The sequence below is a fragment of the Salvelinus alpinus genome, chromosome 25, assembly GCF_045679555.1.
Source record: "Salvelinus alpinus chromosome 25, SLU_Salpinus.1, whole genome shotgun sequence".
NCBI lineage: Eukaryota > Metazoa > Chordata > Actinopteri > Salmoniformes > Salmonidae > Salvelinus > Salvelinus alpinus.
This window is the reverse complement of record NC_092110.1, coordinates 37,144,287-37,162,618: the sequence shown is the minus strand read 5'-3', so window position 1 is coordinate 37,162,618 and position 18,332 is coordinate 37,144,287. Positions and strand designations below refer to the sequence as shown.

Sequence of the window (18,332 nt, the reverse complement as noted above, 5' to 3'; positions counted from 1 at the left end):
GCTCCAACGAGGCCCGCATTCCACAGGGGGAAGCCCAGAACCAGATGACCCCGCTGACCTGAACCCTGATCCCCAACTAAAATGTCCATAACTAAAGGTCCGTAAATTAAATGTCCGTCACAAAAGCTCCGTCACAAAAAGGTCAGTAACTAAAAGGTCCGTAACTAAAAGGTCCCTAAGTAAAAGGTCCCCAACTAAAAGGTCCCCAACTAAAAGGTCCCAAACTAAAAGGTCCCCAACTAAAAGGTCCCCAACAAAAAGGTCCGTAACTAAAAGGTCCCCAACTAAAAGGTCCCCAACTAAAACGTCCCCAACTAAAAGGTCCCTAAGTAAAAGGTCCCCAACTAAAAGGTCCGTAACTAAAAGGTCCCCAACTAAAACGTCCCCAACTAAAAGGTCCCCAACTAAAAGGTCCGTAACTAAAAGGTCCCCAACTAAAAGGTCCCCAACTAAAAGGTCCGTAACTAAAAGGTCCCCAACTAAAATGTCCCCAACTAAAAGGTCCCCAACTAAAAGGTCCGTAACTAAAAGGTCCCCAACTAAAACGTCCCCAACTAAAAGGTCCCCAACTAAAAGGTCCCCAACTAAAAGGCCCCCAACTTAAAGGTCCCCAACTAAAAAGTCCATCACTAAAAGGTCAGTAACTAAAAAGTCCCCAACTAAAAGGTCCCCAACTAAAATATCCGTAACTTAAAGGTCTGTAACTAAAAGGTCCGTAACTAAAAGGTCCCCAACTAAAAGATCCGTAACTAAAAGATCCGTAACTAAAAGGTCCCCAACTAAAAGATCCGTAACTAAAAGATCCGTAACTAAAAGGTCCCCAACTAAAAGGTCCGTAACTAAAAGGTCCCCAACTAAAAAGTCCATCACTAAAAGGTCCCTAACTAAAAAGTCCATCACTAAAAGGTCCCCAACTAAAAGGTCCCCAACTAAAAGATCCGTAACTAAAAGGTCCGTAACTAAAAGGTCCGTAACTAAAAGGTCCCCAACTAAAAGATCCGTAACTAAAAGATCCGTAACTAAAAGATCCGTAACTAAAAGATCCGTAACTAAAAGGTCCGTAACTAAAAGATCCGTAACTAAAAGATCCGTAACTAAAAGATCCGTAACTAAAAGATCCGTAACTAAAAGATCCGTAACTAAAAGATCCGTAACTAAAAGATCCGTAACTAAAAGATCCGTAACTAAAAGGTCCGTAACTAAAAGGTCAGTAACTAAAAGGTCTGTAACTAAAAGGTCTGTAACTAAAAGGTCCCCAACTAAAAGGTCCGTAACTAAAAGGTCCGTAACTAAAAGATCCGTAACTAAAAGGTCTGTAACTAAAAGGTCCGTAACTAAAAGGTCCGTAACTAAAAGATCCGTAACTAAAAGGTCCGTAACTAAAAGGTCCGTAACTAAAAGATCCGTAACTAAAAGATCCGTAACTAAAAGATCCGTAACTAAAAGATCTGCAACTAAAAGGTCAGTAACTAAAAGGTCAGTAACTAAAAGATCCGTAACTTAAAGGTCTGTAACTAAAAGGTCAGTAACTAAAAGATCCGTAACTTAAAGATCTGTAACTAAAAGGTCAGTAACTAAAAGGTCAGTAACTAAAAGATCCGTAACTTAAAGGTCTGTAACTAAAAGGTCAGTAACTAAAATGTCCAAAACTAAAAGGTCCCCAACTAAAAGGTCAGCAACTAAAAGGTCCCCAACTAAAAGGTCTGTAACTAAAATGTCCCCAACTAAAAGGTCCCCAACTAAAAGGTCCCCAACTAAAAGGTCCGTAACTAAAAGGTCCCCAACTAAAAGGTCCCTAACTAAAAGGTCCGTAACTAAAAGGTCCCCAACTAAAAGGTCCCCAACTAAAAGATCCCCAACTAAAAGGTCCATCACTAAGAGGTCTGTCACTTAAAGGTCCCCAACTAAAAAGTCCATCACTAAAAAGTCCCCAACTAAAAGATCCCCAACTAAAAGATCCCTAACTAAATCATGTATTTTATGTCCCTCTAGCTATAGGGTATTTCCCATTTCATTTGATGTAATATACCCTCCTAACGTACAATATATTGTGTACACAGGTCATTGGATTGGTCTAACAGAACACATATGTAATGGGATGCCTTTTCTCTTTCAGAAAGCCACTCCCCTCACCCTAAGGGGGATATTCTATTACCAAGACAAACAGCCTCAATGAAAGGCTTGGCCAACAAGTGTCTCGCTGAATTGGAAATATGCTTTCTCTCTCTGTGAGGAATTCTCTTTTCACTCCTCTTCTTTCCTCTCTTCTGACCAGATCCCATGACAGGCAGCAATGGTTCGTTCTCCTAGCTGTTAGCCTCATGTTACCTGCACACCTGGGTTCAAATATTATTAGAAATCTTTCAAATACATTGAGCGTTTGCTCTAGTCTTCCTGGAGTGCCAGATGGGCGGGGTTTGCCGTTTGAGATTATTCTATTGGCCCATTGAGCTAGGCAAGCTCAATCAAGCACAGATTAAGTATTTTAAATGATTTCAAACAGTATTTTTGACCAGGTATATTTACCTGTGCGAGGCTAGGTGGTGGCCCTCTAGGACTCCAAACCTATTTACTTACTTTACCTCTTTTGTGAGAAAGTGTAACTGAGTCATTAAACCTGACAGGTATTGTTCTTCTGCCCGCTCCCAATGGGCTAAACTCTGTTTGCCTGTTTGCTTGAAAAGTTCCCATACAGGAAAAAAAGTGTTGTTTAACATAAGGGTTATTTGATAAGCCACTTCTAAAGATCTAAATTAGATTTCACACAGATGCAGGAGAAGAATGAATGCATCTTTCAAAATGGCATCCCTTTTATGTTGATCTCACTCCAGTACAAACAGACGGTGGGGGATGCAGTGACTTTGGATTGTTGATTTCTTACTGATTAATAGCTTGAAATTCATTAACGTTTAATCATTGAAAATGAACACCATGCTACTCTGCAGAGATTGGTTATGTCATATTCTTTAATATATGTCAGTATTCATTTTTGCTTTGTTGCCATTGAGATATCACACCACTATATGGCTATTTTGATTGCTAGTTCAGCCCCTACATACAGAACTAAATATATCTCACAGTACGTATCATGTTTCCTATGATAGTTTCCATATATTCTACACAAACACAAATCTGCTACTTCAGTACAGTCAAAGGTGAGTCAAAGCGGCTTTACAATAGCAAGTCAACTTTCGTGCACTTCTCCCACCGGAGGTGTAGATTAAAGTGTTGCCATTAGCCTCCTTCCTCTGCCTTTATCTCTTCACGGCATTAAAAGCTTCTTCTCAACACGGTCAAGGCAGACAGACGAGGTATGATATGACAGAGACCTGCAATAAATACATAAATATTTGTCCTATTTTTTCGAATGTAGGCCTAGTGTTCATTGAACGATTTAGCTAATACTCCAAAACACTATGGGCCAGTTTCCCAGAAACAGATTACAGTAAACCTACTCCTGGACTAAAAAGCAAGATCAGAGAGAATCTCCATTAAAAAAGTATATAGGCTCAATCTGTGCCTGAGAAACCAGCCCTATTAGAATTTGACTGTACTGAAAGAATGCTTGGTCAATGTACAATTCGAACAATGAGGAATCATGAGGGCCTTCTAAAACCTTCAAAAAAAGGCCTAAGAATTAAATAAATAATTGTTGTAGTTTTAAAATACACATTTCAATTTAAATTCAGTTGAATCTTTTCAATAATATTTCAATGGGTTTCTAATTATATCATTATTTTTCAATTATATTCTGATGTCATTTCTTCAGGTTGTGTTGGAAAGGAAAGGGTTAACACTGAAGAGAAAAAAATATCCAAATCAGGATTTTTCTTTCGTGATCTCAGCCATTAGCTAGGCCCTCAGAAGCTAGATTAAAGGCATATGACTTGTAACGGCTGGGACCATTTTTACCAAAACATATGGAAACATCCACCTTATCGAAGGACGAAATGTCAAATAAAATAAAGTCGTACAAAGATTTGCAGATATTATCGCAGGTTTCTAGCTTCAACAGTGCCGTTATAATATCTAGAAAACAATATGCACTTAATCCAAAAGTAAAAAGAAAGAAATCCTTAAAAGCTGGTGTAACTGAGTCAGGTTTGTATGCCTCCTTGCTCGCACACACTTATACAGTTCTGCCCACAAATGTTCTATAGGATTGAGGTCAGGGCTTTGTGATGGACACTCCAATACCTTGACTTTGTTGTCCTTAAGCCATTTTGCCACAACTTTGGAAGTATGCTTGGAGTCATTATCCATTTGGAAGACCCATTTGCGACCAAGCTTTAACTTCCTGACTGATGTCTTGAGATGTTGCTTCAATATATCCACATAATTTTCCTGCCTCATGATACCATCTATTTTGTGAAGTGCACCAGTCCCTCCTGCAGCAAAGCACCCCCACAACATAATGCTGCCACCCCCGTGCTTCACGGTTGGGATGGTGTTCTTCGGCTTGCAAGCCTCCCCCTTTTTCCAAACATAACGATGGTCATTATGGCCAAACAGTTCTATTTTTGTTTCATTAGACCAGAGGACTTTTCTCCAAAAAGTACGATGTTTGTCCCCATGTGCAGTTGCAAACCGTAGTCTGGCTTTTTTTATGGTGGTTTTGGAGCAGTGGCTTCTTCCTTGCTGAGCGGCCTTTCAGGTTATGTTGATAAAGGATTTGTTTTACTGTGGATATAGATACTTTTGTACCTGTTTCCTCCAGCATCTTCACGAGGTCCTTTGCTGTTGTTCTGGGATTGATTTGCACTTTTCGCACCAAAGTACGTTCATCTCTAGGAGACAGAGCGCGTCTCCTTCCTGAGCGGTATAACGGCTGCGTGGTCCCATGGTGTTTATAGTTGCGTATTATTGTTTGTACAGATGAACGTGGTACGTGGTGTTTGGAAAATGCTCTCAAGGATGAACCAGACTTGTGGAGGTCTATAATTTTTTTTCCTGAGGTCTTGGCTGATTTCTTTTGATTTTCCCATGATGTCAAGCAAAGAGGCACTGAGTTTGAAGGTAGGCCTTGAAATACATCCACAGATACACCTCCAATTGACTCAAATGATGTCAATTAGCACATCAGAACCTTCTAAAGTCATGACATCATGTTCTGGAATTTTCCAAGCTGTTTAAAGGCGCAGTCAGCTTAGTGCATGTAAACTTCTGACCCACTGGAATTGTGATACAGTAAATTATAAGTGAAATAATCTGTCTGTAAACAATTGTTGGGAAAATTACTTGTGTCATGCACAAAGTAGATGTCCTAACCGACTTGCCAAAACTATAGTCTGTTAACAAGACATTTGTGGAGTGGTTGAAAAACGAGTTTTAAGGACTCCAACCTAAGTGTATGTAAACTTCCGACTTCAACTGTAGCGTAGCATATGTTGTATATTTGAAGATACAGTACATTCAGGGCAAAAGGAAAAACGGATTATGCCGGAGCTTAAAAAACACAAACTCCAAACATCTTTAAGAATAGTTCTTTATGTATTTCTCATGTGAAACGAATGACAATCATACCACACAAATATAAGCAATTACTGTTGTAACAGTCAGAGAAAACAACTCTGGAAATTAGTACACAACATAAAATACAGATACCTGTATATAACTGTAAATTATTGCTTGATTGCTACTTCGTTTTCTGGATAACTACAGTACTAGACATAATATTCAGATTTCAACAGAACAGTATACAACAGTAACGGACGGTATTGACCGTTTTGTTTTGTAGACATTCCAAAAAAACAAACATTAAACTGAGTCAATTTTTAACACGACACAATAAGAATTGATTTGATCGAGCATTTCAAAACTTTTTATTTATTTGTATCTTTACATCAACATAAAATTAGAAGCCAACATTTTTTTAGCTGCATACTGGAACTGGCGTCAGCAACAAAATCACTATAAATGTTTCTCGTTTCGCCTGTGACCCAAAATGCTCCCAGTTTCAGAGACAGCGGTCAGTAGAAAACATCAGATCAGCCTCGTCAACATAATCATTATCTTAGTCATCAATCAGCAATATTATCACAAGTCAGCACAACTAGAAAGTGTCTGTGCCATTGCATTGTGTTTCAACACTCGCTGGCTGCTTGGTTTTTAGAAGTCACCTCTGAAAGGACAAAGCTTGCACTTGAAATTATGTTCCAGGGACAAACACTAACAAAAACACACATATGTTCTGTGGTTGCAACCAACCATCATCTCAAAAGACACATTTTCCTGTTCTTCCTACCACACCTATTCAGTAGTACACTCCTGCACATATATCCAAAGGCCTCCGAGCCTTCAAACCCCCAGTAGCGAGAGATGATGAGTGTTAAACGCACGCTGCTCTGCTAGTGAGAAGGCTACCCAGGTGTTTATTTTGAAAAACAGAAGATTTTTTTTAAAAGAACAAAAGAAATATAGAACATTCTCTCTAGCAAGACTGCCTTTACAGTGAGAAGGAAAAAGACTGCCTTTACAGCGAGAAGAAAAAGACTGCCTCTACAGTGAAAATAAAAAAGACTGCCTTCACAGTGAGAAGAAAAAACACGGCCTTTACAACGAGAAGAAAAATACGGCCTCTACAGTGAAAATAAAAAAAACTGCCTCTACAGTGAAAATAAAAAAGACTGCCTCTACAATGAGAAGGAAAAGACTGCCTCCACAGTGAAAATAAAAGACTGCCTTTACAGTGAGAAGAAAAAAGACTGCCTTTACAGTGAGAAAAAAAGACTGCCTTTACAGTGAGAAGGAAAAAGACTGCCTTTACAGTGAGAAGAAAAATACTTCCTTTACAGTGAGAAGAAAAAAGACTGCCTCTACAGTGAGAAGAAAAAAGACTGCCTCTACAATGAGAAGAAAAAGACGGCCTTTACAATGAGAAGAAAAAAGACTGCATTTACAGTGAGAAGACAAAAGACTGCCTTTACAGTGAGAAGAAAAAAGACTGACTCTACAATGAGAAGAAAAAAGACTGCTGACAATAAAGTGCTCGCATGCAGACAGACCATCTTTTGTTTACTAATATGAGCAAAAATATCTGTCATTTTTCATGCTGTCTAACACGGAAAAGGTTTAGGTTAACCGCCGAGGCCCACCGGAACACTCCCCCTCAACGGTTGGGCTTTTATTTTGTTAAAAAAAACACTGGTTTCAAAACACCTTTTCAGGTTGGGAATGAAATCAAGGACTCTTACATGGAAAATTCTGTATACAACAGACTACATGGAATAGTATGTATACAACAGACTACATGGAATTGCCTGTATACAACAGACTCACTATATGGAGAATGTTTGTGAAAAAACTAAAACATGAGGGACTTTTTATGGCATCAAATCATTGTAATAACAGACACATGACATTATAGTTGATATGTTATGCTTGTTGTTATTCAAAGTGCATGGTCAGGAGAAACGTCTATCATTCTGGTAAAAGTTACTCTTAAATTTACTCCTAAGATATTTAGGATTAAAATGAATGACTAAAAGCACACTTAATTAATTAATTCTTAATTTTATTTGGGAGTTGGAAAGAACTTGTTGTGAGCAAAATAACAACTGTTAATGCAGCAGTATTCCAAATTGGAGTAATTTGCTCTAGGGGCGCTGTACTACTATGGCTGACCCTGTAAAACACATTTCATGTGACAATAAAACTCATTTTTAATAACATTTAAAAAAACTTTCTCTTTAGTTTCTTGAGTTTCCAAAGGTTTGTGCTGTGACTGCAATATGAGATGAAGGCTTTGGTTGCTATCTCCAGAGGCTGGGTGGCTAATTAAACTTTTTCAATTTCTCAGCAACGCTTAATGTCAATCATTAAAACCTAATGGACTATTTCCACCTACTGACTATTGAGCTATTTACAGCAAGAACTAAGAAGCAGTCTTCAACTTTTAAGAGCTGACAGAGGAAAGTCAGGACATTCCTTTAGTATAGCTCCAGAGAGAGAGAGATTCTCAGTGTAAAACAAGCCATATAGGTCTGAGAAGAAGACAGCTGTGTTGATATCATAACAAGACCCCAAAACATTACTGGAAAGATGGAATATAAAATAAATGCCCTCCGAAAATGTCAACACTCCTGTAGGAGATTAGTCTTAGCCTCTACTCCTATCCTAAAGCCCAACTCTTAGGCGTTACTCCTATCCTAAAGCCCAACTCTTAGGCTTTTACTCACACTGTAAAGGTCTCATTCACTCTGTCTTTTCACTCACTCAGCCAGCCTCCCCCCTCACACCTGACACTATAAAACTAGAGATATGCGTGTCGTCTTAAGCGTCATTCCATTTCCCTGTCATCTTGACCAGTATAAAATGCCTCAGCTCCCGACTACGTTAGTAAGCATGCAAAAAAACAATTGTTTGTGGTATCAAATACATTTTAAGAAGAATGCACACCTAGTTCAGCAACACTTCAATAGACACCTCTCTGATTAAAAGGACATAAGCAGACCCTCCCCCAAAATGTAAATAAAATGCAAACACCACCATAACTTTGATGTTACCGCGTGGCCACCTGTTGCTATGTAGTGTGACCTCCGTAGGTTCCTTTGCTTTATACAACAGTTTAGTATTTGAGTCTCTGTAGGAGTATGTTCTTATATATACATGAAGACAAGAAGAGGAATACCAGACAGCCAATCCTCATTCTGTGTTAGCAGAAACAACCAATCAGCTGATATCATAAATAGCAGAAGAAGAACAGACTAACAATCAGAAGAACAAATTTATATCAAAAAAGTTAAGAAACTCAAAAACCTCATTAGAGGTATTGCATGTCCCCGAAAGACCACTGCGCGACACAACTAACCAGTGACAGTAAGCAGGAAGGAAATAAATACTACTAGAGAGGAACTACTACAGATGAGAGCTGAGTGTATAATCTATGACAGGGTGCTTTAGGAGGACAAGGTGTTACATACCCGCCCCTGGCTGATCCGAGGTCAGAGGTCAAGAGTTAGGCACCCCCCCCTCCTCCCTTCCCTTTCCTTTGAGTGTGATGAGTGTGTGTAAATCTCATCCATCCTCCATCGTCCATACAGGCCAGACCGCCTCATCCCATCCAATAGCCATGCTCCCTCCACAAACACCACCAACTGTCTGCTGTTTGTGTGTTTTGGGTTGAACTGAAATGAGGGGCGTTGCCTTGCTGTGCTGTGCGACTGCAGAGACAGAGAAGACAGGGCTTGGTGCGTGTGTGTGTTGCGGTCGTAGGAGTGGGGTCCGTAACGGGCGTCCTAGTTCAGGACTTGCGACGGGCCGTCGGGGCGCCGGGTTTGGACGATCTGCTGTTTCTGCTTGGGCCGCGCTTCGTCGTTGTCATCCTCTGCATCGCTGTCGCACACATGCACCACAACGCTGGGGGTTGACTCAGTGCCCGCATGCAGTTCATACTTCTCCCCTAAAGAAGGAGAGGGTAGGGAGGGATGGAAGGAGAGAGACAGGGAAGGATAGAGAAGGAGAGAGAGAAAAGGGGTAGAAAGGGGTTTGAGAGCGTGAAAAAGAGAGAGGAAGAAAAACCGACAAAGACTTTAATCCACCAGACTTGATTTGCCTTTAGAATGCCACACATCCATCAACAGCCCTACAGCCGCATTCCAGGTTCAATCTCTTGATTAGATGGCCAATGAAAGTCTGATCTACAATTGAAGCAGATTGATCAGACTGCAGGACAGATCCAAGCCTATAGTACCAGAGGTAGAGGAGCCTGTAAATAAGCCCGACAGACATAAAAAAAAACAACGGTAACCACTAAGCCGCAGGATCAGAAAATCAAATGAAATCACATTTGATTGGTTGCATACACATATTTAGCAGATGTTATCGCAGGTGTAGCGAAATGCTTGTATAACATGGCTCCTCTAGAACTATGAACTGAGTGTTAGCCTAGCACTAGATGAAAGAGGGAACCTCCCCTGCGATGGCTGACGTTATCAGCTGGAATAACACTGGCTGTGTTAATGAAATGTACTGCAGGCTAGGATAGGATCACACTGGCTCCTGTTGCTATCGTGTGCCAAACTACTCCAATAGAGGAGACAGAATACATATACGTATATATAGGGAGAGAGATGAAGTCGGAAGTTTACATACACTTAGATTGGAGTCCTTAAAACTTGTTTTTCAACCACTCCACACATTTCTTGTTAACAAACTATAGTTTTGGCAAGTCGGTTAGGACATCTACTTTGTAGATGACACAAGTGATTTTTCCAACAATTGTTTACAGACAGATTATTTCACTTATAATTCACTGCATCACAATTCCAGCGGGTCAGAAGTTTACATACACTCAGTTGACTGTGCCTTTAAACAGCTTGGAAAATTCCAGAAAATTATGTCATGGCTTTAGAAGCTTCTGATGGGCTAATTGACATCATTTGAGTCAATTGGAGGTGTACCTGTGGATGTATTTCAAGGCCTACCTTCAAACTCAGTGCCTCTTTGCTTGACATCATGGGAAAATCAAAAGAAATCAGCCAAGACCTCAGAAAAAAAATTGTAGACCTCCACAAATCTGGTTCATCCTTGGGAGCAATTTCCAAAAGCCTGACGGTACCACGTTCATCTGTACAAACAATAGTACGCAAGTACCCTGACCTCAATCCCGTAGAACATTTGTGGGCAGAACTGAAAAAGTGTGTGCGAGCAAGGAGGCCTACAAAACAAACCTGACTCAGTTACACCAGCTCTGTCAGGAGGAATGGGCCAAAATTCACCCAACTTATTGTGGGAAGCTTGTGGAAGGCTACCTGAAATGTTTGACCCAAGTTAAACAATTTAAAGGCAATACTACCAAATACTAATTGAATGTATGTAAACTTCTGACCCACTGGGAATGTGATGAAAGAAATAAAAGCTGAAATAAATCATTCTCTCTACTATTATTCTGACATTTCACATTCTTAAAATAATGTGGCGATCCTAACTGACCTAAAACAGGGAATTTTTACTATGATTTAATGTCAGGAGTTGTGAAAAACTGCGTTTAAATGTATTTGGCTAAGGTGTATGTAAACTTCCGACTTCAACTGTATATATTAATACTATATACTACTAAACTACACTTATAAAAAATTGAATTTTATTTGTCACATGCTTCATAAACAACAGGTGTAGATGAACAGGGAAATGCTTACTTACGGGCCCTTCCCAACAAACAACTGTATATATATATATATTTACTACCATTCAAAAGTTTGACGTCACTTAGAAATGTCCTTGTTTTTGAAAGAAAAGCAATTTCTTTGTCCATTAAAATAACATAAAATTGATCAGAAATACAGTGTAGACACTGTTAATGTTGTAAATTACCATTGTAGCTGGAAATGGCTGATTTTTTATGGAATATCTACATAGGCATACAGATCTACATAGCATCCCGGAGTCGCCTCCACTGTTGACGTTGAGACTGGTGTTTTGCGGGTAATATTTAATAAAGTTGCTAGTTGAGGACTTGTGAGGCGTCTGTTTCTCAAACTAGACACTCTAATGTACTTGTCCTCTTGCTCAGTTGTGCACCGGGGACTCCCACTCCTCTTTCTATTCTGGTTAGAGCCAGTTTGCGCCGTTATGTGAGGGAGTAGGACACAGCATTGTACGAGATCTTCAGTTTCTGTCAATTTCTCACATGGAATAGCCTTCATTTCTCTGAACAAGTATAGACTGACGAGTTTCAGAAGAAAGTACTTTGTTTCTGGCCATTTTGGAGCCTGTAATCGAACCTACAAATGCTGATGTTCCAGATACTCAACTAGTCTAAAGAAGGCCAGTTTTATTGTTTCTTTAATCAGAACAACAGTTTTCAGCTGTGCTAACATAATTGCAAAAGGGTTTTCTAATGATTTATTAGCCTTTTAAAATGATAAACTTGGATTAGCTAACACAACGTGCCATTGGAACACAGGAGTGATGGTTGCTGATAATGGGCCGCTGTACACCTATGTAGATATTCCATAAAAAATTGTCCGTTTCCAGCTACAATAGTCATTGTGCTTATACAGGTTCAGGAGTAATGCTGGGAAAGGTACTTTCTTGTATACTGGAGCCTCAGAATGGAATGAGTTGCCTCTGCCTATTAAAACAACGTCCTCTCTGGACAGCTTTAAAAGTAAAGTAAAAATATGTGCCCATATGAATAACCCCTATGATGTAACTGGAATGATGAGATAGATGTTCTTCTTTTATGTTTTTGTTTTATTATTTCACTGCCGTACTGTGTTCGATCTTGTATAGCCATCTTGTCTCAAGAGGACCACAATGGAAATAAGTCCCAGACTTTATTGTGTGTTATCCTCGATGATTTTATTAATGTGCATGTATGGCTTTTAAGATTTATTTGTGCTTGTTTTTTTAAATGGTCAAATTAATAAACTAAACTAAAACATTTTTTACAACATTAACAATGTCTTCTCTGTATTTCTGATCAATTTGATGTTATTTTAATGACAAAAAATGAGCTTTTCTTTAAGAAACAAGGACATTTCTAAGTGACCTTAAACATTTGAACGGTAGTGTGTATATTTAAACATACACACATTTAATCCATGCCATAACGGTAATGTCCTGGCATGGATTAAATATTATACGATTCCTAAAAAATACAGCCAGTATCAGTACATCAAATTGAGGTATCACAGATAAGATTTGATGTAGTCGGTGCTGTTTGATTCCGGAGAATTCCAGGGTTAAGCAACACAAAGGCCTCTCATCACAACCTCCTGAAATACATATGCAGATTGCATCACAGTTGCCATGGAGACCAGACAGGGCCAAGGGAAACATGAGAAGAGGTTTCCCACACTGCCCGTCTGACAGAAAAAGGTCCTGTTTTGTTTTGGGAAGGTCACTACCACAGGCGGCCAGCAGAGAGCGGCAGCGGGCCACACTGCAGCAGAGCACTAATATGATTTAGAGGCAGGCTAAAGAAGCCCCAGCAAGAGCCAAGGCCTATTTCCTGATGCCTTCTGGTGTTACCATAGTAACAGCACTGTGGTGGTGGGTCTTCACTGCAACATGGTAAATCATGTAATGTAGGAATCATGATTTTTCCTGTAATGCATTATGCTGAGGGGCTGGTGGCGGTGCATAAAAGATTAAGCCAAGTCAAAGCAATGCTCAATGACATCTTCTTTGACAGCCGTTCAGGTTTGTAGGTACACCAAATAGAGGCACTCAAAGTGCTGCAATATTCAGATGTCTGGATTTCCAGACAACCACAGACAAGAACCCAGGTTGGGAGTGGCCAAGACAATCTCTTTGCCTCCTGAACCTACTAAATCATATAATGGTGTAACTAACTATAGCGTCTGTCTGCCGTTAAGTTCGCATATTACTGGTGAGGAGGCTTTCCTTTCCACAGATAACCAGGGTCTATACCATCGTAAAACAAATACAATAATAATCTGTACATTCTTCCGAAGTGTGCACTTTCCTTCATAGGGATCTCAATAGCATACTCCTTGCATCCATTCGCCTCTCTCCTCGTCTCAAAACCCATTGGAGGAGAAGTTCAAAGGGGAGGAGACGAGGAAGGAAATGGCTGAAGTAAGAAACATGTTGGAAACTCCTTCTAGCTCAATGCTTTTACATTTGTTGGGGAGTTGTGTACGAGTGCACACTTCAGAAGAATGAACACAGTATTGGGCCGCACAGACAAGACTCCAAATGACACAGCGAAGCATTCTGAGAACTCGGTGACCTCTTGAACCATGTGACCCTACTGCCTTGTCTCCAGTAGAAAGAACACTCCCTGTTTGATATGGCTGGCATTTCTAAAAGGTCACCTCCTGACTGCAAACGCTAGCCCTTTACCTAGCAAGAGAGACAGGGACAGAGTATGGCCAACGCTAGCCCTTAACTCAGCCCGACAGACAGTCAGAGAGTATGTCAAACGCTAGCCCTTTACCTAGCAAGAGAGACAGGGACAGAGTATGCCCAATGCTAGCCCTTAACTCAGCCCGACAGACAGTCACAGAGTATGTCCAACGCTAGCCCTTAACTCAGCGATACAGACAGTCCCTGAGAATGGCCAATGCTAGCCCTTAACTCAGCCATACAGACAGTCCCTGAGAATGGCCAATGCTAGCCCTTAACTCAGCCAGACAAACCAGCTCAGAGTGTGGCACACGCTAGCCCTTAACTCATCCAGCCAGACAGTCAGAGAGTATGGCCAATGCTAGCCCTTAACTCAGCCAGACAAACCAGCTCAGAGTATGGCACACGCTAGCCCTTAACTCAGACAGACAGACAGTCACAGAGTATGGCCAATGCTAGCCCTTAACTCAGCCAGATAGACAGTCTCAGAGTATGGTCAATGCTAGCCCTTAACTCAGCCAGATAGACAGTGTCAGAGTATGGCCAATGCTAGCCCTTAACTCAGCCAGATAGACAGTCTCAGAGTATGGTCAATGCTAGCCCTTAACTCAGCCAGATAGACAGTCTCAGAGTATGGCCAATGCTAGCCCTTAACTCAGCCAGATAGACAGTCTCAGAGTATGGTCAATGCTAGCCCTTAACTCAGCCAGATAGACAGTCTCAGAGTATGGTCAATGCTAGCCCTTAACTCAGCCAGATAGACAGTCTCAGAGTATGGTCAATGCTAGCCCTTAACTCAGCCAGACAGACAGTCTCAGAGTATGGTCAATGCTAGCCCTTAACTCAGCCCGACAGACAGTCACAGAGTATGTCCAACGCTAGCCCTTAACTCAGCGATACAGACAGTCCCTGAGAATGGCCAATGCTAGCCCTTAACTCAGCCATACAGACAGTCCCTGAGAATGGCCAATGCTAGCCCTTAACTCAGCCAGACAAACCAGCTCAGAGTGTGGCACACGCTAGCCCTTAACTCATCCAGCCAGACAGTCAGAGAGTATGGCCAATGCTAGCCCTTAACTCAGCCAGACAAACCAGCTCAGAGTATGGCACACGCTAGCCCTTAACTCAGACAGACAGACAGTCACAGAGTATGGCCAATGCTAGCCCTTAACTCAGCCAGATAGACAGTCTCAGAGTATGGTCAATGCTAGCCCTTAACTCAGCCAGATAGACAGTCTCAGAGTATGGCCAATGCTAGCCCTTAACTCAGCCAGATAGACAGTCTCAGAGTATGGTCAATGCTAGCCCTTAACTCAGCCAGATAGACAGTCTCAGAGTATGGTCAATGCTAGCCCTTAACTCAGCCAGATAGACAGTCTCAGAGTATGGTCAATGCTAGCCCTTAACTCAGCCAGATAGACAGTCTCAGAGTATGGCCAATGCTAGCCCTTAACTCAGCCAGATAGACAGTCTCAGAGTATGGTCAATGCTAGCCCTTAACTCAGCCAGATAGACAGTCTCAGAGTATGGTCAATGCTAGCCCTTAACTCAGCCAGATAGACAGTCTCAGAGTATGGTCAATGCTAGCCCTTAACTCAGCCAGACAGACAGTCTCAGAGTATGGTCAATGCTAGCCCTTAACTCAGCCAGACAGACAGTCTCAGAGTATGGCATTAGGAAGTATGTGTGCCATAAGAGAGAGCCATTAAAGAAACAGAATAGCGCTCATGTAACCGAAAGGTCGCTGATCTGAATCTCCGAGCCGACTAGGTGAAAAATCTGTCGATGTGCCCTTGAGCAAGGCACTTAACCCTAATTGCTCCTGTAAATCGCCCATGGATAAGAGCCTCTTCTAAATTACTAAATTGTAAATATTGTAAGGATGAATCTCTTTTTCTGATACACATTCATACTTAGATAACTGTCCAGCATACTGCACAAAGAAATTGGATGTGTTTACGCTACTTGGTGCACTTTCTGGGATCTTACTGTCATCCTAGGATTCTCACAATAGCACAGCACATGGAGCTGATGAGCTCAGTTCAGATAACAGTGCCAGTAGATACATGCTATATGAGTTTGTAGGGTGTGTAGACTGTCAATATGTATGTATGTGTGTGTATGTATGTACTGACCTGGGCCCAGCTTGGCCACCGCACACAGCAGGTCATAGTTGATACCAGGCGTGGCGTCTTCGCTCTGGCTCCAGCCCACGGGCGGCGAGGCAGGGGGCGAGATGAGGAACTGTTTGACGGGCGCAGGAGGAGCCAGGTACGACTTGTCTATATCCTCCCCAGAATTCTGAACCTATAGAAGGTGGAGAGGAGAGTGGGACATGTTAGAATGGATGTCAGTGATAAAATCTGGGTCATGTTCATTTGGAATGGAAAATGTTGAAAACGTTTAGCAACTAATAATGTAACAAGTCTAGGTAGTCCCTGCCTGTTAAGTTTTTTTACTGTTTGCTCCTTGTCTTTTTACTGTTTGACCCTGTCTCCACTTATCCCTATAGACTCTTATCCCTATAGACCCTTACCCCTATAGACTATTACCCCTCTAGGCCCTTACACATATAGACCCTTACCCCTATAGACTATTACCCCTCTAGGCCCTTACACATATAGACCCTTACCCCGTAGACTATTACCCCTACAGACTCTTACCACTATAGGCTCTTCATGTAGATCTGAGAGGATTGGATCAGTATAATATATAAATGATCTTCCTGTTGGCTCCCTGGACTGAACACAATGTACTGGATTATATCTAATACAAGACACACACACCTTGGCTCGTCCCTTATGGAACCTACTCCTCAGAACACACACTCAGAACAAACACATGCTGAGTACACACACAGACAGGCATGCATAAATACACAACACATACACACACACACACACACACACACACACACACACACACACACACACACACACACACACACACACACACACACACACACACACACACACACACACACACACACACACACACACACACACACACACACACACACACACACACACACACACACAATACACAGCTAGGATGAGGTCAAGTTTGGCTTAGAGGCCACTACCTTCTCAATGGGGAGAGAACAGTAGAGAAATACCACTACATTCTCAATGGGGAGACTACAGTAGAGAAATACCACTACATTCTCAATGGGGAGACTACAGTAGAGAAATACCACTACATTCTCAATGGGGAGAGAACAGTAGAGAAATACCACTACATTCTCAATGGGGAGACTACAGTAGAGAAATACCACTACATTCTCAATGGGGAGACTACAGTAGAGAAATACCACTACATTCTCAATGGGGAGACTACAGTAGAGAAATACCACTACATTCTCAATTGGGAGAGTACAGTAGAGAAATACCACTACATTCTCAATGGGGAGACTACAGTAGAGAAATACCACTACATTCTCAATGGGGAGACTACAGTAGAGAAATACCACTACATTCTCAATGGGGAGACTACAGTAGAGAAATACCACTACATTCTCAATGGGGAGACTACAGTAGAGAAATACCACTACATTCTCAATGGGGAGAGTACAGTAGAGAAATACCACTACATTCTCAATGGGGAGACTACAGTAGAGAAATACCACTACATTCTCAATGGGGAGACTACAGTAGAGAAATACCACTACATTCTCAATGGGGAGACTACAGTAGAGAAATACCACTACATTCTCAATGGGGAGACTACAGTAGAGAAATACCACTACATTCTCAATGGGGAGAGTACAGTAGAGAAATACCACTACATTCTCAATGGGGAGAGTACAGTAGAGAAATACCACTACATTCTCAATGGGGAGACTACAGTAGAGAAATACCACTACATTCTCAATGGGAAGAGTACAGTAGAGAAATAGAGAAAGGATAAAAGTCTGCACACAAAAATGCTCCTCCCGAGTCCTTTGATTCAACCTGCACCACAAGTGCCTTCAGAAAGTGTTCAAACCCTTGACTTTTTCCACATTTTGTTGTGTTACAGCGTGAATTCAAAACAGATTCACCCATCTACACACAATACCCCACAATGACATTTTGTCATTACATTTTGTAAGAAATTTTAGCAAATGTATTGAAAATTAAATACAGAACTATCTAATTTACATACAGTGGGGAGAACAAGTATTTGATACACTGCCGATTTTGCAGGTTTTTCTACTTACAAAGCATGTAGAGGTCTGTAATTTTTATCATAGGTACACTTCAACTGTGAGAGACGGAATCTAAAACAAAAATCCAGAAAATCACATTGTATGATTTTTAAATAATTAATTTGCATTTTATTGCATGACATAAGTATTTGATCACCTACCAACCAGTAAGAATTCCGGCTCTCACAGACCTGTTCGTTTTTCTTTAAGAAGCCCTCCTGTTCTCCACTCATTACCTGTATTAACTGCACCTGTTTGAACTCGTTACCTGTATAAAAGACACCTGTCCACACACAATCAAACAGATTCCAACCTCTCCACAATGGCCAAG

At 41.0% G+C, this 18,332-nt stretch overlaps 1 protein-coding gene across 4 annotated transcripts in view; it reads right to left on the bottom strand.

Annotated features, from left to right (window-relative positions):
- Positions 1-5,471: 5,471 nt before the first annotated feature.
- The window catches only part of LOC139553889 (calcipressin-3-like), an 81,483-nt gene continuing 68,622 nt past the window's right edge, over positions 5,472-18,332 (bottom strand). For 2 of the 4 annotated variants that reach the window (XM_071366647.1, XM_071366649.1), the window contains 2 exons: positions 15,951-16,122; positions 5,472-9,400 (listed from right to left, as the gene is read on the bottom strand). In XM_071366647.1, the coding sequence (XP_071222748.1) occupies positions 9,237-9,400; positions 15,951-16,122 (336 nt within the window). In that variant the 3' untranslated portion in view covers positions 5,472-9,236. The remainder of the gene's footprint in view (positions 9,401-15,950; positions 16,123-18,332) is intronic. The other 2 variants (XR_011670751.1, XR_011670750.1) reach the window with 2 other exon arrangements.